The sequence below is a fragment of the Leptodactylus fuscus genome, chromosome 11, assembly GCF_031893055.1.
Source record: "Leptodactylus fuscus isolate aLepFus1 chromosome 11, aLepFus1.hap2, whole genome shotgun sequence".
Taxonomy (NCBI): Eukaryota; Metazoa; Chordata; class Amphibia; order Anura; family Leptodactylidae; genus Leptodactylus; species Leptodactylus fuscus.
Window position 1 is genome coordinate 76,025,424 of NC_134275.1, and position 27,101 is coordinate 76,052,524.

At 44.9% G+C, this 27,101-nt stretch overlaps 2 protein-coding genes across 2 annotated transcripts in view; one reads left to right on the forward strand and one right to left on the reverse strand.

Moving 5' to 3' along the window:
- MGAT1 (alpha-1,3-mannosyl-glycoprotein 2-beta-N-acetylglucosaminyltransferase) overlaps positions 1–27,101 on the forward strand; it is a 360,722-nt gene that overhangs the window by 308,374 nt on the left and 25,247 nt on the right. The gene's annotated exons all lie outside the window — the stretch shown is intronic.
- Positions 21,025–26,917, reverse strand: PPP1R11 (protein phosphatase 1 regulatory inhibitor subunit 11). The gene is made up of 3 exons (XM_075258810.1): positions 26,721–26,917; positions 25,242–25,350; positions 21,025–22,643 (listed from the first exon to the last, which is right to left on the reverse strand). Exons 1-3 carry the CDS (start codon positions 26,796–26,798, stop codon positions 22,471–22,473), a joined length of 360 nt encoding a protein of 119 aa, XP_075114911.1. The 5' UTR covers positions 26,799–26,917; the 3' UTR covers positions 21,025–22,470.

Consider the following 27,101-nt stretch of genomic DNA (forward strand, 5'->3'; position numbering starts at 1 on the left):
TCACTTATTATAGGAATAGTTCTCTCTGTTGTAGTAAGGATTATACTCTCAGTTACTGTAGGAACAGTTGTCTCCATTATAGCATGGGTTGTATTCTCACTTATTATAGGAATAGTTCTCTCTGTTGTAGAATGGATTGTATTCTCAGTTACTGTAGGAACAGTTCTCTCGGTTGTAGTACGGATTGTATTCTCAGTTACTGTAGGAACAGTTCTCTCGGTTGTAGTATGGATTGTATCCTCAGTTACTATAGGAACAGCTCTCTCTGTTGTAGTATGTATTGTACTCTCAGTTAATATAGGAACAGTTCTCTCAGTTATAGAATGGATTGTACTCTCAGTTACTGTAGGAACAGTTCTCGCCATTGTAGTATGGATTGTATTCTCATTTACTATAGGAACAGTTCTCTCTGTTGTAGAATGGATTGTATTCTCAGTTACTGTAGGAACAGTTCTCTCTGTTGTAGTATGGATTGTATTCTCAGTTAATGTAGGAACAGTTCTCTCTGTTGTAGTATGGATTGTATTCTCAGTTACTATAGGAACAGTTCTCTCAGTTGTAGTATGGATTGTATTCTCAGTTAATGTAGGAACAGTTCTCTCTGTTGTAGTATGTATTGTATTCTCAGTTACTGTAGGAACAGTTGTCTCCATTATAGCATGGGTTGTATTCTCACTTACTATAGGAACAGTTCTCTCAGTTATAGCATGGGTTGTATTCTCACTTATTATAGGAATAGTTCTCTCTGTTGTAGAATGGGTTGTATTCTCACTTATTATAGGAATAGTTCTCTCTGTTATAGAATGGATTGTACTCTCAGATACTGTAGGAACAGTTCTCTCAGTTATAGAATGGATTGTACTCTCAGTTACTGTAGGAACAGCTCTCTCTGTTGTAGTATGGGTTGTACTCTCAGTTACTGTAGGAACAGTTCTCTCTGTTATAGAATGTATTGTACTCTCAGTTACTGTAGGAACAGTTCTCTCTGTTGTAGTATGCATTGTACTCTCAGTTACTGTAGGAACAGTTCTCTCTGTTATAGAATGTATTGTACTCTCAGATACTGTAGGAACAGTTCTCTCAGTTATAGAATGGATTGTACTCTCAGTTACTGTAGGAACAGTTCTCTCAGTTATAGAATGGATTGTGTTCTCAGTTACTGTAGGAACAGTTCTTTCCATTGTAGTATGGATTGTGTTCTCAGTTACTATAGGAACAGTTCTCTCTGTTGTAAAATGGATTGTATTCTCAGTTACTGTAGGAACAGTTCTCTCAGTTATAGAATGGATTGTACTCTCAGTTACTTGAGGAACAGTTCTCTCTGTTGTAGTATGGGTTGTACTCTCACTTACTAAAGGAACAGTTCTCTCTGTTGTAGTATGGGTTGTATTCTCAGTTAATGTAGGAACAGTTCTCTCAGTTATAGTATGGGTTGTATTCTCACTTATTATAGGAATAGTTCTCTCTGTTGTAGAATGGATTGTATTCTCAGTTACTGTAGGAACAGTTCTCTCGGTTGTAGTACGGATTGTATCCTCAGTTACTATAGGAACAGCTCTCTCTGTTGTAGTATGGATTGTATTCTCAGTTACTGTAGGAACAGTTCTCTCTGTTGTAGAATGGATTGTATTCTCAGTTACTATAGGAACAGTTCTCTCAGTTGTAGTATGGATTGTATTCTCAGTTAATGTAGGAACAGTTGTCTCCATTATAGCATGGGTTGTATTCTCACTTACTATAGGAACAGTTCTCTCAGTTATAGCATGGGTTGTATTCTCACTTATTATAGGAATAGTTCTCTCTGTTGTAGAATGGATTGTGTTCTCAGTTACTGTAGGAACAGTTCTCTCTGTTGTAGTATGCATTGTGTTCTCAGTTACTATAGGAACAGTTCTCTCTGTTATAGAATGGATTGTGTTCTCAGTTACTATAGGAACAGTTCTCTCTGTTGTAGTATGGATTATACTCTCAGTTACTGTATGAACAGTTGTCTCCATTATAGCATGGGTTGTATTCTCAGTTACTGTAGGAACAGTTCTCTCCATTGTAGTATGGATTGTGTTCTCAGTTACTATAGGAACAGTTCTCTCTGTTGTAGTATGGATTGTATTCTCAGTTACTATAGGAACAGTTCTCTCTGTTATAGAATGGATTGTGTTCTCAGTTAATGTAGGAACAGTTCTCTCAGTTATAGAATGGATTGTACTTTCTGTTACTGTAGGAACAGTTCTCTCCATTGTAGCATGGGTTGTATTCTCAGTTACTATAGGAACAGTTCTCTCTGTTGTAGTATGTATTGTATTCTCAGTTACTTGAGGAACAGTTCTCTCTGTTGTAGTATGGATTGTGTTCTCAGTTAATGTAGGAACAGTTCTCTCAGTTATAGAATGGATTGTACTTTCTGTTACTGTAGGAACAGTTCTCTCCATTGTAGCATGGGTTGTATTCTCAGTTACTATAGGAACAGTTCTCTCAGTTATAGTATGGGTTGTATTCTCACTTATTATAGGAATAGTTCTCTCTGTTGTAGAATGGATTGTGTTCTCAGTTACTATAGGAACAGTTCTCTCAGTTATAGTATGGGTTGTATTCTCACTTATTATAGGAATAGTTCTCTCTGTTGTAGAATGGATTGTGTTCTCAGTTACTATAGGAACAGTTCTCTCTGTTATAGAATGGATTGTGTTCTCAGTTACTATAGGAACAGTTCTCTCTGTTGTAGTATGGATTATACTCTCAGTTACTGTATGAACAGTTGTCTCCATTATAGCATGGGTTGTATTCTCAGTTACTGTAGGAACAGTTCTCTCTGTTATAGAATGGATTGTACTCTCAGTTACTGTAGGAACAGTTCTCTCCATTGTAGTATGGATTGTGTTCTCAGTTACTATAGGAACAGTTCTCTCTGTTATAGAATGGATTGTGTTCTCAGTTACTATAGGAACAGTTCTCTCTGTTGTAGTATGTATTGTATTCTCAGTTACTATTGGAACAGTTCTCTCAGTTATAGAATGGATTGTGTTCTCAGTTAATATAGGAACAATTCTCTCAGTTATAGAATGGATTGTACTCTCAGTTACTTGAGGAACAGTTCTCTCCATTGTAGTATGGATTGTGTTCTCAGTTAATGTAGGAACAGTTCTCTCAGTTATAGAATGGATTGTACTTTCTGTTACTGTAGGAACAGTTCTCTCCATTGTAGCATGGGTTGTATTCTCAGTTACTATAGGAACAGTTCTCTCAGTTATAGTATGGGTTGTATTCTCACTTATTATAGGAATAGTTCTCTCTGTTGTAGTAAGGATTATACTCTCAGTTACTGTAGGAACAGTTGTCTCAGTTGTAGTATGGATTGTATTCTCACTTAATATAGGAACAGTTCTCTCGGTTGTAGTATGGATTGTATTCTCAGTTACTATAGGAACAGCTCTCTCTGTTGTAGTATGGATTATACTCTCAGTTACTGTAGGAACAGTTCTCTCTGTTATAGAATGGATTGTATTCTCAGTTACTATAGGAACAGTTCTCTCTGTTATAGAATGGATTGTATTCTCAGTTACTGTAGGAACAGTTCTCTCAGTTGTAGTATGGGTTGTATTCTCAGTTACAGTAGAAACAGTTCTCTCTGTTGTAGTATGGATTGTATTCTCAGTTACTGTAGCAACAGTTCTCTCCATTGTAGTATGGGTTGTATTCTCACTTACTATAGGAACAGTTCTCTCAGTTATAGCATGGGTTGTATTCTCACTTATTATAGGAATAGTTCTCTCTGTTGTAGAATGGATTGTATTCTCAGTTACTGTAGGAACAGTTCTCTCAGTTGTAGAATATATTGTATTCTCAGTTACTATAGGAACAGTTCTCTCTGTTGTAGAATGGATTGTATTCTCAGTTACTGTAGGAACAGTTCTCTCAGTTATAGAATGGATTGTATTCTCAGTTACTATAGGAACAGTTCTCTCAGTTATAGAATGGATTGTACTCTCAGTTACTGTAGGAACAGTTCTCTCCATTGTATTATGGGTTGTAGTCTCACTTACTATAGGAACAGTTCTCTCTGTTGTAGTATGGGTTGTACTCTCAGTTACTGTAGGAACAGTTCTCTCCATTGTATTATGGTTTGTATACTCAGTTACTATAGGAACAGTTCTCTCTGTTGTATAATGGATTGTATTCTCAGTTACTGTAGGAACAGTTCTCTCAGTTATAGAATGGATTGTATTCTCAGTTAATATAGGAACAGTTGTCTCCGTTATAGCATGGGTTGTATTCTCACTTATTATAGGAATAGTTCTCTCTGTTGTAGAATGGATTGTATTCTCAGTTACTGTAGGAACAGTTGTCTCAGTTGTAGTATGTATTGTACTCTCAGTTACTGTAGGAACAGTTGTCTCAGTTATAGCATGGGTTGTAGTCTCACTTACTGTAGGAACAGTTCTTTCCATTGTAGTATGGATTGTATTCTCAGTTACTATAGGAACAGTTACTTCAGTTGTAGAACGTATTGTACTCTCACTTTCTGTAGGGACAGTTATCTCTGTTATAGAATGGATTGTATTCTCACTTATTATAGGAATAGTTCTCTCGGTTGTAGTATGGATTGTACTCTCAGTTACTGTAGGAATAGTTGTCTCAGTTATAGCATGGGTTGAATTCTCACTTATTATGGGAACAGTTCTCTCTGTTGTAGAATGGATTGTGTTCTCAGTTACTGTAGGAACAGTTCTCTCAGTTATAGCATGGATTATACTCTCAGTTACTATAGGAACAGTTTTCTCACTTGTAGAATGGGTTGTATTCTCACTTATTATAGGAACAATTCTCTCTGTTATAGCATGGGTTGTATTCTCAGTTATTATAGGAACAGTTCTCTCAGTTATAGCATGGATTGAATTCTCAGTTACCATAGGAACAGTTTTCTCACTTGTAGTATGGGTTGTATTCTCACTTATTATAGGAACAGTTCTCTTGGTTGTAGTATGGATTGTATTGTCACTGACTATAGGAGTAGTATAGGACGTGTTCTCATGTAGAGTAGGGGTAGTATTCTCCTCCGATGTAGTATTAGACATGTCCTCATGTGGAGTAGGACTAGTATTCTCTGTAGTATAGGACGTGTCCTCATGTGGAGTAGGAGTAGTATTCTCCTCTGTAGTATAGGACGTGTCCTCATGTGGAGTAGGACTAGTATTCTCTGTAGTATAGGACATGTCCTCATGTAGAGTAGGACTAGTATTCTCCTCTGTAGTATAGGACGTGTCCTCATGTAGAGTAGGACTAGTATTCTCTGTAGTATAGGACGTGTCCTCATGTGGAGTAGGAGTAGTATTCTCCTCTGTAGTATAGGACGTGTCCTCATGTGGAGTAAGACTAGTATTTTCTGTAGTATAGGACGTGTCCTCATGTAGAGTAGGACTAGTATTTTCTGTAGTATAGGACGTGTCCTCATGTAGAGTAGGACTAGTATTCTCTGTAGTATAGGACGTGTCCTCATGTGGAGTAGGACTAGTATTCTCTGTAGTATAGGACGTGTCCTCATGTGGAGTAGGACTAGTATTCTCTGTAGTATAGGACGTGTCCTCATGTGAAGTAGGACTAGTATTCTCCTCTGTAGTATAGGACGTGTCCTCATGTGGAGTAGGACTAGTATTTTCTGTAGTATAGGACGTGTCCTCATGTAGAGTAGGACTAGTATTCTCTGTAGTATAGGACGTGTCCTCATGTGGAGTAGGACTAGTATTCTCCTCTGTAGTATAGGACGTGTCCTCATGTGGAGTAGGACTAGTATTCTCTGTAGTATAGGACGTGTCCTCATGTGGAGTAAGACTAGTATTTTCTGTAGTATAGGACGTGTCCTCATGTAGAGTAGGACTAGTATTCTCTGTAGTATAGGACGTGTCCTCATGTGGAGTAGGACTAGTATTCTCCTCTGTAGTATAGGACGTGTCCTCATGTGGAGTAGGACTAGTATTCTCTGTAGTATAGGACGTGTCCTCATGTGGAGTAGGACTAGTATTCTCCTCTGTAGTATAGGACGTGTCCTCATGTGGAGTAGGACTAGTATTCTCTGTAGTATAGGACGTGTCCTCATGTGGAGTAGGACTAGTATTCTCCTCTGTAGTATAGGACGTGTCCTCATGTGGAGTAGGACTAGTATTCTCTGTAGTATAGGACGTGTCCTCATGTAGAATAGGACTAGTATTCTCTGTAGTATAGGACATGTCCTCATGTGGAGTAGGACTAGTATTTTCCTCTGTAGTATAGGACGTGTCCTCATGTCTAGTAGGACTAGTATTCTCCTCTGTAGTATAGGACGTGTCCTCATGTGGAGTAGGACTAGTATTCTCCTCTGTAGTATAGGACATGTCCTCATGTGGAGTAGGACTAGTGTTCTCCTCTGTAGTATAGGATGTGTCCTCATGTGAAGTAGGACTAGTATTCTCTGTAGTATAGGACGTGTCCTTATGTGGAGTAGGACTAGTATTTTCTGTAGTATAGGACGTGTCCTCATGTAGAGTAGGACTAGTATTCTCTGTAGTATAGGACGTGTCCTCATGTGGAGTAGGACTAGTATTCTCCTCTGTATTATAGGACGTGTCCTCATGTGGAGTAGGACTAGTATTCTCCTCTGTAGTATAGGACGTGTCCTCATGTGGAGTAGGACTGGTATTCTCCTCTGTAGTATAGGACGTGTCCTCATGTGGAGTAGGACTGGTATTCTCCTCTGTAGTATAGGACGTGTCCTCATGTGGAGTAGGACTAGTATTCTCCTCTGTAGTATAGGACGTGTCCTCATGTGGAGTAGGACTGGTATTCTCCTCTGTAGTATAGGACGTGTCCTCATGTGGAGTAGGACTAGTATTCTCCTCTGTAGTATAGGATGTGTCCTCATGTAGAGTAGGACTAGTATTCTCTGTAGTATAGGACATGTCCTCATGTGGAGTAGGACTAGTATTCTCCTCTGTAGTATAGGACGTGTCCTCATGTGGAGTAGGACTAGTATTCTCCTCTGTAGTATAGATCATGTCCTCATGTAGAGTAGGACTAGTATTCTCCTCTGTAGTATAGGACGTGTCCTCATGTGGAGTAGGACTAGTATTCTCCTCTGTAGTATAGGACGTGTCCTCATGTGGAGTAGGACTAGTATTCTCCTCTGTAGTATAGATCATGTCCTCATGTAGAGTAGGACTAGTATTCTCCTCTGTAGTATAGGATATGTCCTCATGTGGAGTAGGACTAGTATTCTCTGTAGTATAAGACGTGTCCTCATGTAGAGTAGGACTAGTATTCTCCTCTGTAGTATAGGACGTGTCCTCATGTAGAGTAGGACTAGTATCCTCTGTAGCATAGGACATGTCTTCATGTAGAGTAGGCCTAGTATTCTCCTCTGTAGTATAGGACGTGTCCTCATGTGGAGTAGGACTAGTATTCTCTGTAGTATAGGATGTGTCCTCATGTAGAATAGGACTAGTATTCTCTGTAGTATAGGACATGTCCTCATGTAGAGTAGGACTAGTATTTTCCTCTGTAGTATAGGACGTGTCCTCATGTCTAGTAGGACTAGTATTCTCCTCTGTAGTATAGGACGTGTCCTCATGTGGAGTAGGACTAGTATTCTCCTCTGTAGTATAGGACGTGTCCTCATGTGGAGTAGGCCTAGTATTCTCCTCAGATGTAGTATTAGACATGTCCTCATGTGGAGTAGGCCTAGTGTTCTCCTCCGATGTAGTATTAGACATGTCCTCATGTAGAGTAGGCCTAGTGTCCTCCTCTGTAAAACTAGTATCGTTTACTGTAGTATCCACCTTAATCGTTTGGGAGATGACTTCCTTTACAGTATGACTAGTATCCTCCTTTGTAGTATGGTAAGTGTCCTCATGTCTGTTTGCTGGGAACAACAAAAAATTTAATTAAAAACATTATATAAGATAACAGACCGCAAATAGCATATCTAACAGTGGCGTAACAATCAGTCCCGGGCCCAGAGGGGTTTGGTGCTCGAAGCTGGAAATGGTAGGGGCGCCGGATCACCATGATAGTGGTCGGGGAAAGCCTGGTTGCCTAACCGCTATACCTATTGATAATGGAGGGGCCCATTTCTATTAAATGCCAGCCATGGGGAGGTAAAAAGAATAAAAAATATACTTATACTCATTTGTCCTGGGCTCAGCATCCCCTCCGTTGCTCTTCCAGTCGGTGACGGAGGTCAGATCTCACTGCTGGGGCCTGTGATCGGGCCCCAGCAGTCACATGGGACGTGCTGGTGTAATGATGTCATCACTGAGTTGATCGTGACCGCTGAGGTCCAAGAGAACTGTTCCTATAGTAAGTGAGAATACAATCCATACTACAACAGAGAGAATTGTTCCTATAGTAAGTGAGAATACAACCCATGCTATAATGGAGACAACTGAGTTGGATTCCCAAATGAGATCTTGTCAGACCAGGGTACCCAATTTATGTCTGAACTGGTACAGTGTCTATGGCATACCTGCGGGGTGCGGGCGATCAGGACCACCCCATACCACCCCCAGACCAATGGACTATGTGAGCGTTTTAATGGTACTCTAAAGAACATGTTAAAAGCCTTTACAGAGACTGATCCAGCCTGGGAAATGTACCTACCACATCTCCTGTTTGCATATCGGGAAGTGCCCCAGGAATCTACTGGATTTTCCCCCTTTGAACTGCTGTATGGCAGGAAAGTTCGTGGTCCGTTAACCTTAGTCAAGGAGCACTGAGAGGGGAGGATACCAGAATTCCTGTTGTCCCTTATGTTCTGAAGCTTCGGGACACGCTGGCCCGGTTGGCCCATTTTGCCAAAGAGCAGGTCCAGAGGGCACAGACTCGACAAAAGACTTGGTACGACCGCAAAGCACGCTATCGGGAATTTATTGAGGGGCAACAAGTTCTTATGATTGTCCCACATCCCCAAAATAAACTACAGACCACCTGGGAAGGGCCTTTTAGAGTCCTCCAAAAGTCCACGGAAGTCACAACTTAATGATAGCTTTGGTTCCTTGGTCCTTTGACTAAATCCTGACTCTCTGCAGAGCTGTTCACAGGCCGGCTAACCCATACTAACTGCTAACTACATACTATATACTAACACTGTTACATCCTATATCTGTGGGTGGGAAGGGCTGAGTCACAGATCCTTCCCCCCTCACCTATGCCAAAGAGAGCAGACTCCCTGTCTCCTTTGGACAATGCACCGTCCAACATCTTCTTGGAGACACCAATCAGATTATCTCCACCCATTGTCCTCACTGGTCCTCGCTAGTTAGAGGTATTTGCATACAATGTGCTAACACACTAGACCCTAATCAGCCAACTACACATTGATGTATACAACAGGTTAGAGAATACATTCCACACGAAATATATATTACACATTGCCTATAGTATAGACTCTAAACATCCCGTGACAGGGGCGGTCCAGATTACACAGCCAGACTACTATTATTGGGGTTGGTCCAGATTACACAGCCAGACTACTGTTATTGGGGGCAGTCCAGAATACACAGCCAGACTACTGTTATTGGGGGCGGTCCAGAATACACAGCCAGACTACTGTTATTGGGGGCAGTCCAGATTACACAACCAGACTACTGTTATTGGGGGCAGTCCAGATTACACAGCCAGACTACTGTTATTGGGGGCAGTCCAGATTACACAGCTAGACTACTGTTATTGGGGGCAGTCCAGATTACACAGCCAGACTACTGTTATTGGGGGCAGTCCAGATTACACAGCCAGACTACTGTTATTGGGGGCAGTCCAGATTACACAGCTAGACTACTGTTATTGGGGGCAGTCCAGATTACACAGCCAGACTACTGTTATTGGGGGCAGTCCAGATTACACAGCAAGACTACTGTTATTGGGGGCGGTCCAGATTACACAGCCAGACTACTGTTATTGGGGGTGGTCCAGACTACACAGCCAGACAGTGTCATACACTATGTATTATAGGTATATAGTCCTAGGAGCCCTGACAGTGTCATACACTATGTATTATAGATATATATAGTCCTAGGAGTCCTGACAGTGTCATACACTATGTATTATAGATATATATAGTCCTAGGAGCCCTGACAGTGTCATACACTATGTATTATAGATATATATAGTCCTAGGAGCCCTGACAGTGTCATACACTATGTATTATAGATATATATAGTCCTAGGAGTCCTGACAGTGTCATACACTATGTATTATAGATATATATATAGTCCTAGGAGCCCTGACAGTGTCATACACTATGTATTATAGATATATATAGTCCTAGGAGCCCTGACAGTGTCATACACTATGTATTATAGATATATATAGTCCTAGGAGTCCTGACAGTGTAAAACACTATGTATCCTACTAAAAGTTTGTGTGTTTGGATGTTTGTTCCTCAATCACACCCAAACGTTATTGGGGTTGGTCCAGATTACACAGCCAGACTACTGTTATTGGAGGCAGTCCAGATTACACAACCAGACTACTGTTATTGGGGGCAGTCCAGATTACACAGCCAGACTACTGTTATTGGGGGCAGTCCAGATTACACAGCTAGACTACTGTTATGGGGGCAGTCCAGATTACACAGCCAGACTACTGTTATTGGGGGCAGTCCAGATTACACAGCCAGACTACTGTTATTGGGGGCAGTCCAGATTACACAGCTAGACTACTGTTATTGGGGGCAGTCCAGATTACACAGCCAGACTACTGTTATTGGGGGCAGTCCAGATTACACAGCTAGACTACTGTTATTGGGGGCGGTCCAGATTACACAGCCAGACTACTGTTATTGGGGGCGGTCCAGACTACACAGCCAGACAGTGTCATACACTATGTATTATAGGTATATAGTCCTAGGAGCCCTGACAGTGTCATACACTATGTATTATAGATATATATAGTCCTAGGAGTCCTGACAGTGTCATACACTATGTATTATAGATATATATAGTCCTAGGAGCCCTGACAGTGTCATACACTATGTATTATAGATATATATAGTCCTAGGAGCCCTGACAGTGTCATACACTATGTATTATAGATATATATAGTCCTAGGAGTCCTGACAGTGTCATACACTATGTATTATAGATATATATATAGTCCTAGGAGCCCTGACAGTGTCATACACTATGTATTATAGATATATATAGTCCTAGGAGCCCTGACAGTGTCATACACTATGTATTATAGATATATATAGTCCTAGGAGTCCTGACAGTGTAAAACACTATGTATCCTACTAAAAGTTTGTGTGTTTGGATGTTTGTTCCTCAATCACACCCAAACGTTATTGGGGTTGGTCCAGATTACACAGCCAGACTACTGTTATTGGAGGCAGTCCAGATTACACAACCAGACTACTGCTATTGGGGGCAGTCCAGATTACAGAGCCAGACTACTGTTATTGGGAGCAGTCCAGATTACACAGCCAGATTACTGTTATTGGGGGTGGTCCAGATTACACAGCCAGACTACTGTCATTGGGGGCGGTCCAGATTACACAGCCAGACTACTGTTATTGGGGGCGGTCCAGATTACACAACCAGACTACTGTTATTGGGGGCGGTCCAGATTACACAGCCAGACTACTGTTATTGGGGGCGGTCCAGATTACACAGCCAGACTACTGTCATTGGGGGCGGTCCAGATTACACAGCCAGACTACTGTTATTGGGGTTGGTCCAGATTACACAACTAGACTACTGTTATTGGGAACAGTCCAGATTACACAGCCAGACTACTGTTATTGGGAGCAGTCCAGATTACACAGCCAGACTACTGTCATTGGGGGCGGTCCAGATTACACAGCCAGACTACTGTTATTGGGGGCATCCTAGATTACACAGCCAGACTACTGTTATTGGGGGCGATCCAGATTACACAGCCAGACTACTGTTATTGGGGGCGTCCTAGATTACACAGCCAGACTACTGTTATTGGGGGCGGTCCAGATTACACAGGCAGACTACTGATATTGGGGTTGGTCTAGATTACACAGCCAGACTACTGTTATTGGGGGCGGTCCAGATTACACAACCAGACTACTGTTATTGGGGGAGGTCCAGATTACACAGCCAGACTACTGTTATTGGGGTTGGTCCAGATTACACAACCAGACTACTGTTATTGGGGGCAGTCCAGATTACACAGCCAGACTACTGTTATTGGGGGCAGTACAGATTACACAGCCAGACTACTGTTATTGGGGGCGGTCCAGATTACACAGCCAGACTACTGTTATTGGGGGAGGTCCAGATTACACAGCCAGACTACTGTTATTGGGGGCAGTCCAGATTACACAGCCAGACTACTGTTATTGGGGGCGGTCCAGATTACACAGCCAGACTACTGTCATTGGGGGCGGTCCAGACTACACAGCCAGACTACTATTATTGGGGGCGGTCCAGACTACACAGCCAGATTACTGTTATTGGGGGTGGTCCAGATTACACATCCAGACTACTGATATTGGGGTTGGTGAAGATTACACAACCAGTCAGCTGTTTTAGGGGAAGTGTCACATTAGACATTCAGACTGCTATTGCAGTATGTGCTCCAGAGAATAACGTAGCGGCTGCACGCCGCCTCACTGTAGGTTGTTTGCAGGACGTATCAATAGCTTTGTGCCTAAAAATAATTCCTCTTTGAGCAATGTGGGTATTTATTTGCTCACACAATCCTTCCTCTAGTTCCTAGCCGCCCGCCTTGATTTATGTGCCATTTATCCTGCTCCACCTTCAACTATTAGAACAGTCACTAACAAGAGAAGTGGCCAAGTCCGCCGTGACCTGTTATCTTTATGGGTGAGAGTTTGAGACATAAAGACATTTCTAAAGAATGATGAAAGATAAGGCAGGGTTTCTAAATAAGAGCTATTTGTAGGATTGCCGGGGCAGGGCTGTCGCGGCAGGAGCGCCAGGTATCTGGTAGTTTTACATTGGAAAAAAAAATAAAAAATTGCTGCTGGAGGAGTATTGGACAACTTAAAGGGATTGTCTAGGATATATTATTATGTGCAAGGAGGAAGGTGTTAAAAAAACAAAAACCACAGTGCTCCAGTGTTCCCAATGCTGTTTGGTCCAGTGGCGCCTCAATGCTTCTTCTGGAGGAAGTCGTCATTTTATGTGACCGCTGAGGCCATAGTGGGTAGTGACAACCCGTGTCTTCCTTAGGGTGAGTTCAAACGGAGGAAAGTGAAGCGCAATCTTGCACGTGTCAGCACCCGGCCGCAAAATCACGGCAGCAAAATAACGCTCCACTTTCCTCCGTGTGAACTCACCCTAAAATTGACAGACATAAAAGTCCTGCAGGCCCAACTACTTTTGTCTGGTGAGTTCAATTTAAAAGGTTGAACATCTGACAGACACTTGAAGGAGCCCATTATAGTAAATACGTTCCTTTAGGCTCCATTTTTGTCTGTCATATAATGGAGGATTATGTAGATAATCTGTTTTCCCATAGTCCAAACAGCAGCGCAATGGATGGGGTATTCCTGCCCCTGCGTGCAATCAGGACAGATGGAACTTTTACTCAATCAAAGAACCTCCCCTATAAGAGGTCACCAGACCTCCCCCTCCTCGTGTTAGTTCTAAAGTAGAGATTTCCAAAACCCTTCAGAAAATTAACAAGCCAAACATACAGGGAGGGAGCTTTGTGCTGCTGTTTGGACTATGGGAAAACAGATTATCTACATAATCCTCCATTCCCCATACGTCCAACACAGCAGCACAACAGATGGGGAGGTAGCAAGAAACCCCCCCTAGGGTGGGACTTCCTGACAAACTGATGTCAATACTGAGCGACCGAAGGCAGCCGCCTCCGCGCTAAAATCGTCCAACCTATCATGTCTCACAAAAGCTAAGTGAGAACTCCAGGTTGCTGCCGCACAAATCTGGTCCAGGGAGATGGAATATCTCTCCCCACATGTTGTGGCAACTGCACAAGTAGAATGTGCCCTTAAAAACTCAGGCGGAAGTAGGCCCTGAGTACTGAATGCTTGAGTGATGGCTTCCTTGATCCATCTCGCCAATGTTGCCTTCAAGGCTCTACACACCTTGTATTTTCTGAAAAGACTTACCAGAAAGGTTTTCTGGGTCGACGGGACTTTTTGGAATAAATCCCGGGAGATATCTTAATTGTACCCTGTCTGAAAAGAATAGTAAATACGGCTCAGAGGCTGCTAAAGCCTGCAGTTCTCCAGTACGCTTAGCCGATATGACGGCTAAGAGGAATTCCACTTTGCAGAAGAGGAACTTTAGTCCTACGTCTTGTAGTGGTTCAAAGGGGGGGCCCACAGAGCCCTTGCAGTACCGTAGCTAAATCCCATTGGGGGATTGGGACTTGGATGGTGGCTCGGATGGTGGCTCTTAAGGATTAACTTACCAATGGATCTTGAGACAATCTTATCCCTAATACGGCTGAAAGGGCAGCTACATGCACTTTTAATGTCACCGGGGTGAGGGCTTTCTCCAGCCCGCTTTACCAAAACTCCAATACCGACTCAATAACTGGTATTGCACGTTGATTCTCCATGCATCATTGCTGGTAAATTCTGCCAATCCTCATGTAGCTTCTATTCATAGAATCTGCCCTTGAGCAGGCCAGTGTTGTCCGCATGGCCTGTGACAATCCCCCATGTCCGTATAGGGTGCGGTCAACCTCAAGGCTGTCAGGTTGAACCTCTTCAGGTCCTGGCATAGCCACTTGTTTCGGGTTACCAGGTTGTGAAGAAATGGAAGCCTCCAGTAATTCCCTCGACTTATCTGTATGAGGTGGGTAAATCATGCCCTTTTTGGCCAGAACGGTATGATGGCAATCACCCATACCTGGTCTTGTCTGATCTTGGCCAATACCTTCGAAACCATGGGAAGTAGAGGGAAGATGTATGCCAGCCTGAACCTCCAAGGTATTGATAGGGCATCTACTGCCAAGGGGTTGTCCTCCTGGTAGAGGGAACAGACCCTCTCCACCTTGGCATTGTACTGGGTGGCCATCAGATCCACCTCGGGGAGACCCCTCATCCGAGTCCACTGACGAAAGACCTCCTGGTTGAGGGAACACTCGCCCGACACTGCTTCTCCCCTGCTGATCTGGTCTGCCAGCACGTTCAGATGTCCCCTTATGTGCACCGCACTGAGGTGGCTTCGATTTTCCTCAGCCCAGGAAAAAAATCTGATCTGTTAGCTTGAGGAGGGAGGGGACCCCGTCCCTCCCTGCTTGTTCAGGTAGAGGACCACCGTGACGTTGTCCGTCCTGACTCTGACCGCCTTGCCGCGTAGATCCCGGGTGAAGTATAGCAGGGTTCGATACACTGCGCATAACTCGCGCCAATTCGATGACTGAGCAGTCTCCAGTCGGCTCCATGTCCCTTGTGCCAGGGTCTCCCCCCGATGCGCTCCCCAGCCATGGAAGGAGGCATCCGTTGTCAACAGGGTCCAGTTGGGCTGGACCGTGGACATCCCGTCCTTCAATAGGGACCACCATTGCAGTGATCGACGGGTACTGATGGACAACTGGATAGGCTTCTTCAGCCCTGAGGGGCTGCGGCTCCAAACCTTGAGGATCTCGCTCTGTAGTGGACGCATATGCTCTAGTGCCCATGGAACTGCATCCGCAGCTGCTGACATTAAACCTAGGACCTTCATTGCGGTTCTTACCCGAACCTCCCGGGTATCCGCCAGATGTTGCAACGCCCGACAAATCTACTCCTTCCGACTGTGAGGAAGAGATATCTCCATCCTCTGAGAGTCCACAATGAACCCAAGAACTTGATTCTGGTGGTGGGGACAACTGCCGAGTTTTGACCATTGATCAGCCCGCCTAACTCTTCTAGGAAGGCGATAGTGATCCTTAGGTGGGCCGCGAAAACCTCTGTTGAGTGGGCCTTTAACAGCCAATCGTCTAGGTACGGTATGATGAATATACCTTGGAGCTGAAGAGCTGCAACGACCGGGGCCATGACCTTTGCAAAGGTGTGGGGGGCCGAGGATATTCCGAACGGAAGAGCTGTGAACTGCAGATGACACAGAGTACCGTTCAGCACAACCCCAATCCTCTGGGTGGCGGAATTCTGTGTGGCGGAAATATCGGGACATGTAAATATGCGTCCCTTAAATCTAGGGTGACAAACCTGTCTCCTCGGTGCAGAAAAGGTGTCACTGACCTGATAGATTCCATCCGGAAACGGGTCTTGAGAACATATTGGTTGAGAAATCTTAAATCGACCACCATTCTCCGACTCCCGATGTTTTGGGTCCCAAAAACACTGGAGAGTAAAATCCGGTCGATTGCTCTGCCAGGCACTGGCTCTAGAGCGCCTTTGTCCAGGTATCCCTGAACAGCGTTCTCCAGAAGGATCTGCTTTTGAACACATAAAACGCGGGTTTACACAAATTTGTCAGGTGGGTGAGATGTGAACTTTATTTTGTAGCTCGAATACACGAGCTGGAGGCCCCATGGGTCCTGAATGTGCCGGCTCCACGCCGCCGAGAAGTGGGAAAGTCGACCTTCCACTGGCAAAGCGGATACAAGGGGAGGGGGGAGTAGACGTCAGAAGGTAGTTTTTTCCTTCTCAGGCTCCCGGATGGTGTGTCAATTTATACCTCCATAATGGTATCCAGCTCTTTCCCAAAGAGCCTGCCCGGCTCAAACGGAAGTGCGCACAAGTTGTATTTGGAAGTACTATCTGCTCTCCAGGGCTTCATCCACAGGGGGCGTTTTGCGGCCGTGGCTAATGAGTTAGCCTTCGCCGCAATCTTCACTTGATACAAACCTGCTTCTGCCAAATAATCCACTGCTACGGAGGTGGAGGATAGGAACGCCAGAAGATCATCACAGGGAACGCCTGTATCGATATCTCTACGCAGAGTAGATATATTACCTCGCAGGAACTGAATGACTTCTCCTGTTGAACTCCCACGGAGGCCTGCGCAGATGCCGCAGTATAAATTCGGTGCAGGGACCCCTCTGCACGCCTGTGTATCGCATCCTGGAGATTTGAGCCATCTTCTGATGGCATTAACATGAGCCTTGATAATTTAGAGACAGCCATATCGACTCTTGGGGGAGGGCCCCAATGATCAATTTTGTAGTCACGCCGACACAGTAGGCGTTAGTCAGGCAGCCCACAGGCAGATGGCACAGATGGCAGAAGGCAGATCTAGCCTTCGGGTAGAGTACGAACAGTATAGAACTCTAGACCCGGTGCACTTAACATAAAAGTCTGTTTCCTTACAGACAGCAACACGAAAAAAACTCCCTTTTTTTAAAAAAAAAAAAAAAAGGGACTTGTTCACTCACAAAAGTAGTCTTGGTGCACCTTAGCTTACCTCACCAGAGCTGTGGGAGTCGCTGGACAACTCACTGCCATCTCATAGGCTGCAGTTCCCATTAGCTGCGCTTTAGGGCAGCGGGAAGCGCGGCCAGATAGGTGCGGTAAAGCCATAGCAATCGCACAGGCCATAGCAATAGACATGCACAGACTATGCACTAAGCATAAAGGGAGCAGAAGCTGACACAGGAATTCCATGCCTGTGACTGTAACACAGACAGGTACATACACACCACTGCAATAGACATAAGTGCTACACTATGCACTATGCATGAATGGAGCAAAGGCTCCACACAAATTCCATGCCTGACTGTAACACAGACAGGCCATTGCAATAGAAATGAGTGCTCACACTATGCACTAAGCATGAAGGGAAGCAAGGCTCCCACAAAAATTCCATGCCTGACTGTAACACAGACAGGTACATACAGGCCACTGCAATAGACATAAGTGCTACACTATGCACTATGCATGCATGGAGCAAAGGCTCCACCCAAATTCCATGCCTGACTGTAACACAGACAGGTACATACAGGCCATTGCACTAGACATAAGTGCTAACTATGCACTAAGCATGAAGGGAAGCAAAGGCTCCACACAAATTCCATGCCTGCAACTGTAACACAGACAGGCCATTGCAATAGACATAATAGAGTGCCCAATCCCGCAGGAGGCCACAGGCCTCCTCACCACCTGTCCGGACACACAGGACAGAAAAAAACACGAGGAGGGGGAGGTCTGGTGACCTCTTATAGGGGAGGTTCTTTGATTGAGTAAAAGTTCCATCTGTCCTGATTGCACGCAGGGGCAGGAATACCCCATCTGTTGTGCTGCTGTGTTGGACGTATGGGGAATGGATTTGTTTTTCTGTTCTTCTGATGAATAAGAACAACGGAAACAGCCTAAGAACACTGCCATGAATAGAGTGGTATCTTAAGATCCACCAACTTCTCCCAACCATCCAGGAGTCATCTAGTGATGGACAATGCTTTTACCAGCATGGTGGACGCCATTTTACAAGGCAAAAGTGATGACTTAGTGAACAAAATATTGAAATTTTAGGTCCATGGCCAGGAAACTCCCCAGATCTCAATCCCACTGAGAACCTGTGGTCAATCCTCAAGAAGTGGGTGGACAAACAAAAACATAGAAATTGTAATAAACTCCAAGTACTGGTTGGGAAAGAATGCTTATCAGTCAATGCTTGGCCCAAAATAGCAAATTACCAAGAAAGCATAAAGGTCATGTCAGTGATCTATGATAAGATTTATACATAGGTTCCCTGACAGTGTCATACACTATGTATTATAGATATATATAGTCCTAGGAGTCCTGACACTGTCATACACTATGTATTATAGATATATATAGTCCTAGGAGCCCTGACAGTGTCATACACTATGTATTATCGATATATATAGTCCTAGGAGCCCTGACAGTGTCATACCCTATGTATTATAGATATATATAGTACTTGGAGCCCTGACAGTGTCATACACTATGTATTATCGATATATATAGTCCTAGGAGCCCTGACAGTGTCATACACTATGTATTATAGATATATATAGTCCTAGGAGCCCTGACAGTGTCATACCCTATGTATTATAGATATATATAGTACTTGGAGCCCTGACAGTGTCATACACTATGTATTATCGATATATATAGTCCTAGGAGCCCTGACAGTGTCATACACTATGTATTATAGATATATATAGTCCTAGGAGCCCTGACAGTGTCATACCCTATGTATTATAGATATATATAGTACTTGGAGCCCTGACAGTGTCATACACTATGTATTATAGATATATATAGTCCTAGGAGCCCTGACAGTGTCATACACTATGTATTATAGATATATAGTCCTAGGAGCCCTGACAGTGTCATGTATTATAGATATATATAGTCCTAGGAGCCCCGACAGTGTCATACAGTATGTCCTAGGAGCCCTGACAGTGTCACACACTATGTATTATAGATATATATGGTCCTAGGAGCCCTGACAGTGTCATACACTATGTATTATAGATATATAGTCCTAGGAGCCCTGACAGTGTCATACACTATGTATTATAGATATATAGTCCTAGGAGCCCTGACAGTGTCATAAACTATGTATTATAGATATATATAGTCCTAGGAGCCCTGACAGTGTCATATGCTATGTATTATAGATATATATAGTCCTAGGAGCCCTGACAGTGTCATACACTATGTATTATACTTGTTGATCCTAGAACAAATTTTGAACCCGAAACTACATGAATCCTGAGAAGTTTATAAATCTGTAAAGAGAACATCTCTCATAATGTACAGATACCTCTATGAACTTATAGGAACATCTATGGCACTGTATGGAGTCATCTTGGAAATGTGTTGGAATATCTAGCAATGTATGGAGACATCTCTCAGCTTTGCCATATACAACACTACAACCAATGCACAACTATTCAATCGACTACACAATATCCAGTAGACCTCCATACCTCCTGCAACACCCCACAAATCACCTACAGACCCCATCCACTCCCCATTTAGAAACAGCATGGTACTCACCAACAGAAGTGTGTATGTAGAATACAGAAAAGCACAAGAGGCCTCCGCAGAACGACCTCACAGCCGTAGTCAGCGCCATCCCAGGGCTTATGGGGACTGCGGAGAGCTACCCTGACAATCCAATCCTTATAAGCTTGGCGCAGATTTAATTAATAAGGAAATATTTCCTAAATTATTCTGGATAAACTCCACCCTATCGCTGAGACCATGTGTAAAGTTAGGGAGGAACTCTGATAAGGGAGCCGCATTCGTCACTCAACAAATAACATCTGTAATCCTTTGATTTGGTCAAAATTTTTGCAAGTAACGTTGGCATAAAGGATTTCTATAAAGGTGTGCAATGGATTTCTGGGAAAGGGATTCAGTACCCTGAATATTAAGCAAACAGATCCCTTTAATTAAAGCGTTTCTCATTCATGGCACCACAGAAAGTCTGCACCCTCTGATAATTGTGGCGCCTCCTGGTGGCCAAGATGCCAAATGGGTGTGATCGTCCACATCAGAGATCTCTATGACATGGTGAACTGCAGATAGATCAGGAGGTGAGGTCATCGTGCGGGCAGCGTCTCATGGACTAATGATGGCTTTGATTCTGTCTCACTCCTTCCTTTGATTCTATTTTATCTCATATTACCATTAAATTGAAAAATATATTTAAAGAACTCCCCCGGTTTGGCTGCGTCGCCCTTCTCTCCCTGTCCTGCGTCTTGCTGTAAAACAACTGGCTGCAGCAGGAGTCCCATTCATTGGTCACATGGTCTGACAGCGGCTTCCAGTCACGTGACCCAGGATTCACATCTGCAATGAAGACTCCATCGCAAAGACCACCAAAAACAGGCAAATAATGTCCTGCACAGAGGACTCTACTTTCAATTTTGAATTAACAGACCCCCATTTTTAGTCATTGGGGTCCACCGGTGTCTGGGGGTAACCACTATTGTAGCGGTCTGGCTCTCCATTTTGGGATTCCCTCAATGGACCCTTCAGCACTAGTGCGAACCTAGCATTAGAGCTGTATACAAACCATCCGATTCCTAGCCCTGGGGCCCGCGATGGGACCGGTGCCCTATAAATTGCATCAAACACAACAGATTGCAGATGAAAATGCAAAAAGATACCAAACAAAAATTCATTTTAATTCCAAGAAGAAGAAAATAAAATAACACAATATACAGATATCTGTAAAGAGCAAACAGAACAATAATATAGAGGGGACCCATGCTAAGCGGGTCACTAAGGTCATCGAAAGCCCAACCTCAGAACTGTGTGCATCTCAATAAACCCATCAGATATGTACAGAGAGGAGCGAGCGAAATCATGAAGGTGGGAGGAAGAAAGATGGCACCCAGAAATCAGCTGTCATGTGACGCGTTTCCCCCCCCCCCCCCCCCAGATTGTAAGACGTCACCATCGCTAGTCACACAGCTGATATCTGATTGGCTGCAGCGGGTCTTGGCACAAACCTTGGTTTATTTTAGGATCTGAAGGGCATTTGCCACTTAAAATGGATATAAAAAATCCCCATAGTGTCCCCTTCTGTAAACAATTCTACTCAGCCATGACCGGCAGTTTGGGAAAAGTGGGTGACAATGGGGATAATCCCATTCCTAAATGTAGATCGGCGAGGATACGGCAGGAGGTAACACATTTTTTCTGCAGTATCCTCTGCAGGTTAATTATGGTATTACATGGTCATAGTGAGGAGCTGTTCTCTGCAGCCTCAGAAAGGGGGACATGCTTGGAATAGAAATGTCCATATGACCAACCCTAGAGTCACCCGTGTGTCACCGGCCTAAACAATATGCTGGGAGCGCGACTCCTGGCCTCATAGATAACCATACTGCTAGGGGTCCGTCTCCCGCAATACTGTTCAGGCCAAAACACACGGACTGAGTTTGGTGAGCAAAGCTTGGGAGGGGGTGGGGGGAACCCTAGTAAAATCCAGGTAAACACCTTTCCCAGGCTCCTGAAGAGCAAGCCTATGTGTCTCCATTCTACTAGTCTAGGAAAGTAAGTGACAACTTCTATCAAGGCTGCAATAGCGGCCGTATTGGTTGTCACCCAGTTCTCCTAGAGATCAGTACAATGGGCTGAATAGTATATCGACATAACAGGCCACTAGTTAAGGGGTAAATGCCCTTTACTGACAGGTAATACATTACATCCATCGCATTTCATGGAGTTCCTCGCAGTAGAATTTAGATAAGGCTGGTCTAAGGAAATTCAATAAATACATTCAGTCGGATATATCACGTTATACTGGTGTGAAGCGATTGCGGGCACAGGAAGGGGAGGAGCCATGCACGTACATTCAATGACTTAGAGGTTGGCAGATGAGCCAAGATGTCAGCAGGGATGAGAATGACAGAGCACACGTGAGAGCTAAATAATGAACCCCCCCCTCGGCCTCAGGTTAAGCGCTCTACACCGCCTCTCCCCGGACCCTCACCCGCTGCATCTCTATACAAAGACACTAACACAGACTCGGCTCTCTGCCCGGCGGTAGCGGCCGCTGGGCACAGCAATGTTTACGATGCACTCGGTCACTCTTCCCTGATGTCTCAATGCTGCATGCTGCCGGCACTGTCGTGGCCTGGTGGAGGGGTCTCTTTGCCCCCAGGTGTCCTCTTTTTGTGGCCCCGGATACAGTGAGCACTTTCACAACCGTCGTCATCATCTTCACTCTCGGTGGAGCTTTCTCCGAATGCCCTCGGTTTCTCATAGACACAGCAGCCTGGGGGAGAACACAGGTATCATCAAAAACCCGTATCGCATCAGGTACCGCAGAAAGACATTCAGATATTGGAGTATTGTTGGAGAGAGACAGGGAGCCGCACAATCTGTATCATATATATATATCTATATACACAGCATTATATGCACCTTCATCATTCACCTGAAGACATGCCCATATGATTCATACAGAGATAGAGCGGCCATATTGTCTGCACCTATGTAGTGTATGCCAAGAGGCAGAACTATACTGTATATGCGAAGGAAGGCAGTTTTATACTTTAAAGAGAAAGATGTTTGCACCTACTGTGTGGTGCAAAATTTATAGGCAGGTGCTGCAAAGTAAAAGATGCTTTCAGAAATAGAAGGGTTAATAGCTTACGTTTGTGAATGAAGAAGAGAGAAAAGTAGATCCCATCAAAATTTGGTGTGACCTTTGCCCTCTTCTTGGTACTTGACAGTTTTTGGCAGAGCTGGGCAGGGAGGTTGTTCCCGCCGCCATATTGAAGAACTAAGCCCAGATCTTCGGTGGATGTTACTTGCTCCAATCCGTCTGTCTCTTCATGTCACCACAGACAGACTGGATGATGAGATCAGGGCTATATCTGTGGGGGCGGGATCATCGCTTCCAGGACTCCTCCTCTAAAGGGCGAAGGTCACACCGAATATTGATGGGATTTACATTTCTTTTTTTTATCAGGCATTGACAGAAAATAAATGTCTGAACACTGTTTCTGGAACTTTCTTACTTTACAGCATTCTGGACATTACTGAAGATGACTTACAGGAAGAAACATGGAGGCAGTAATATCTGTGCCGGCACGATCTGATAGACAGGGAGGCGGCACTACTCCGCTGAAGGTGGTCAGGTACGAGATGCTGGTGTAATACCGTATTTTATGGACTATAAGGCGCACTGGACTATAAGCCGCATTGCCCATGAGCGCCTTATAGTCCGTCTCGGTTCATATATAAGGCGCACCGGACTATAAGGCGCAGTCCGGTGTGCATTATATGTTATTGAAAGCGGCGGCAGGCAGACTTTGCCAGCGGCCGCTTAACCCCCCGCGTGCCAGCTGCTTCTATTGCCCAACCGTAAAAGTTATATTAAACTAGCCCCCCCCCGTTTTAACATAAAACCCTGAAACAGAATGTGAAACTTACCGAGCGGTGCAGGGTGGGTGGGCATTCAGGCCTCCTCTTCCTCCGATGTTCCGTCCTCCTCCTCCGGCGCTCGCTAACTGATAATGGCCTGGGCGCATGCGCAGTAGCCGTAGTAGAAGCATTATGATATTGCGCATGCGCCCAGGCCATTATCAGTTCGCGAGCACCGGAGGAAGTGGTCAGGACATCGGAGGAAGAGGAGGCCTGAATGCCCGCCCTGCACGTTCTGTTTCACGCTGGCGTTACAGCAGGGCTGCCGGACACTTCCCATTCATTTCTATGGGAGGCGGCATGCGAGCGCTCCCCATAGAAATGAATGGACTGCTTTTTTCCATTCATTTCTATGGGGAGCGCTCGCATGCCGGCTCCCATAGAAATGAATAGGAAGTGTCCGGCAGCCCTGCTGTAACGCCGGCGTGTACGGCTGTGATACACGCTGGCGTTCCGTAGTGTGAATGCACCCTTACGGTGCCTTTTATGTATGTATGGAAGCGGCACACAGACTTTGCCGCCGCTTCCATCCATATATAAGGCGCACCGGACTATAAGCCGCACTTACGATTTCTGAGGAAATCGTAGGTTTTTATGTGCGCCTTATAGTCCGGAAAATACGGTAGATCTTCCACCTACTCCATGTGCAAAGTCTTATGATATTAAGTGCAGAGAAAATAACCCGGGGGAGAGAGGGATTAATAAATACAAAAAATCCCCAAAACAAAGGGCAATGCTATTACAACATTGGGAGCCCTTGAGACACAGGTTATTCTAGGTCTGCCGCCCCCCTCACACAATGGGAAGAGACTCGAGTGTCACTTGCACCTGAGAATCAATTCTCTTCTCTAGTTCTGAGACAAATTATCTGTTACCATGGCGACCCGATGAAGACGTTCCACTTACGCCCACTGTCAGATGTCACCCAGCTCTCGGAAAACTCACACGTTCCTAATATAGACCTCAAAATGAATCATGGGGATGGGAGCAGAACGGGAAGACGCCAGGAAGACCAGGAGAGCCACCAATTCTTATACCGGTGCAGTGCAGTGACATTCACCCGCGGCTACCGGTCTTTTGGACCGGAACCTGAGGCAGCCTCCACCTCAGGTTCCGGTCCAAAAAAACACCTCTGAACTTACCCTAAAGGGCCGTACGGGTGTCACAGAAATGCACAGTCCTCACTTGCGTTTCTGCAGCTTCTCCTGAGCTCAGGTCAAGGCTGTGCCTGATCTATGGCATCCTGAGATCAATGGACTCCAACCTAGGGCTCTACAGCTGCTGTAAAACTACAAGTCCCAGCATGGCAGGGCATGAAGAGAGTTGTAGTCTTACAAATACAGAGAACCACAAGTAGGTCTGGGACATCAGGTCTTCTCAGGAGGTTCTGAAGATCTCCATAGACATGAAGCCTGGCCTATGACACTGCCCTGCTGACTCTCACATTTTGAGGAGCGCCTTCCCAGGTTCTCATTGTCCACTGTGTCACACGTCCACTCCACTTTCTTATCTGGTTTCCTCTTCCGCAGTTTTATGGTCAATGAGCGCGGTTCCTGCAAAAAGAGGGGGCGAAGAGTTAATTATTTGATCAGAATAATACAGGCTGCAGGTGGAGCACGTCAGTAAGGAGGTGGGTAACAAGAAAGGCTTATCAAAGGCCCAGATGGGTGCAGGGCACAACTGACTTAGGAAGAGAATGGAGACGTGCACCCGTTAGGAAGAGGCGCCGATTAACTGAATACTCATGTAAGAATACTGAGGCCTGAGCGAGGTGCAGAACAGGGGCCCTACCACTAGAATGGGCCCTAGGTGCCCAATGTACAAACCAATACCATCAGTGGACTGGTGTACAGGATAAATCCCCCCCTACTCCTTCCTTGCAGCTCAGTCCCATTCAATAGAACATGACGTCACTGGAGCAGCTGCGGGGACTCAAGAGCATCACATCCCCTCTGACCCTATACCAATCCCAAACACTCCTGGAAAACCCCTGTAACTAGTTTAGAATCCCCTTCTCTTTGGAGGACCCAACAGGTCTGTATATTGCACTGATTTATATGACCACTGTGTAATCCTTAACATCTCCTGCGGAGGCACTGCAGGGAAATTGAAGATTGGTTTCCCCCACCGGTCGCACCAGACCCTTCATCCCCAGGAGAGGTGACAAACAACAGTTTTGAGATAACATTTTTAACCCCTTAAGGGAACAGCTAACTTCAATTTTTGCATATCCCCACCTTCCAAAAGCCAGAACCTTTAATGGAGCCGTATAATGTTCTGTACTGGGGAGCTGGAACAAAAAAAGGATCACAACAGGGTGGACGAAACTAAAAACTGCGCCATTTTCTTACCGGTTTCCTTTCTATGGCGTTAATGACGCGTTACCTTACTCTGGGGTTGGGGTGATCACTGAGATACCAAAGTTATAGGTTTTGATTTGTTTTCCAAACATTACAAAAATTCAAAACATTTTTCGCCCTAGAATCCTGAACGCCGGTGTGAACGCGAGCAGCGGCCGTAGGTTTTCGTATTATACACGGGTTGTGCAGGGCGTCTCGGAGGACAAGTCGTACGCTTTGTGAATACCGTCTGGGGGAATAAACACTAATTTGAGGGGTGAGGAGATGGACTTTGAGAATATTTGTCCTGTCATGGGGGAGAATCACAGTCCGAGATTTTTGGGATCTATAATGGCGAACACCTGAGGTGACTGTCTGACCTCACAGCACTTTCTGACGCCATAATGATATACCAGCATGGAGATCAGAGACATGTCATGTACACTCACTGACTATCTCCCCTCCACCGTTATCCTGTAGGGCGGCGCCCTGCACTCCGTGGTGCTGACTAACTGCTAATGCGGAACATCATGGAGCACGGATTGCGTCACTCACACAGGCTGATGACGTCACACGTCACTCACCGGCTGCGCCTCGTTCTCCGTGGTCACGGTACTGGACGCGGATCCTCCCCCCACCGCCGTCCCAGAAGATTCCGCCATGTCAGTGGATGGTAGAGTCGCCCCGGGCGCCAATACAACGGGAGAAGCTTTTCAGACCCTCGTCTGCAGGAAAGACAGACCGTCTAACTTCTCCAACTTCCGGCGCTCTGTGCAGCCACTTCCGCTCCTCTCGCTGGTGTTGGGAGCCGCTGCCCGTCTCCGGTGATGTTTTTCTAGGGTGTCGGTGCCGTGTCCCGCGCTCAGCTCGCCGGCTCTGGTCTCTGATATCCCCGCAGGCCACGCGCGTCTCGTCGCCTCATAACTCACAATTATAGATGCCTTCGGTCATTATCCTAAATTCAC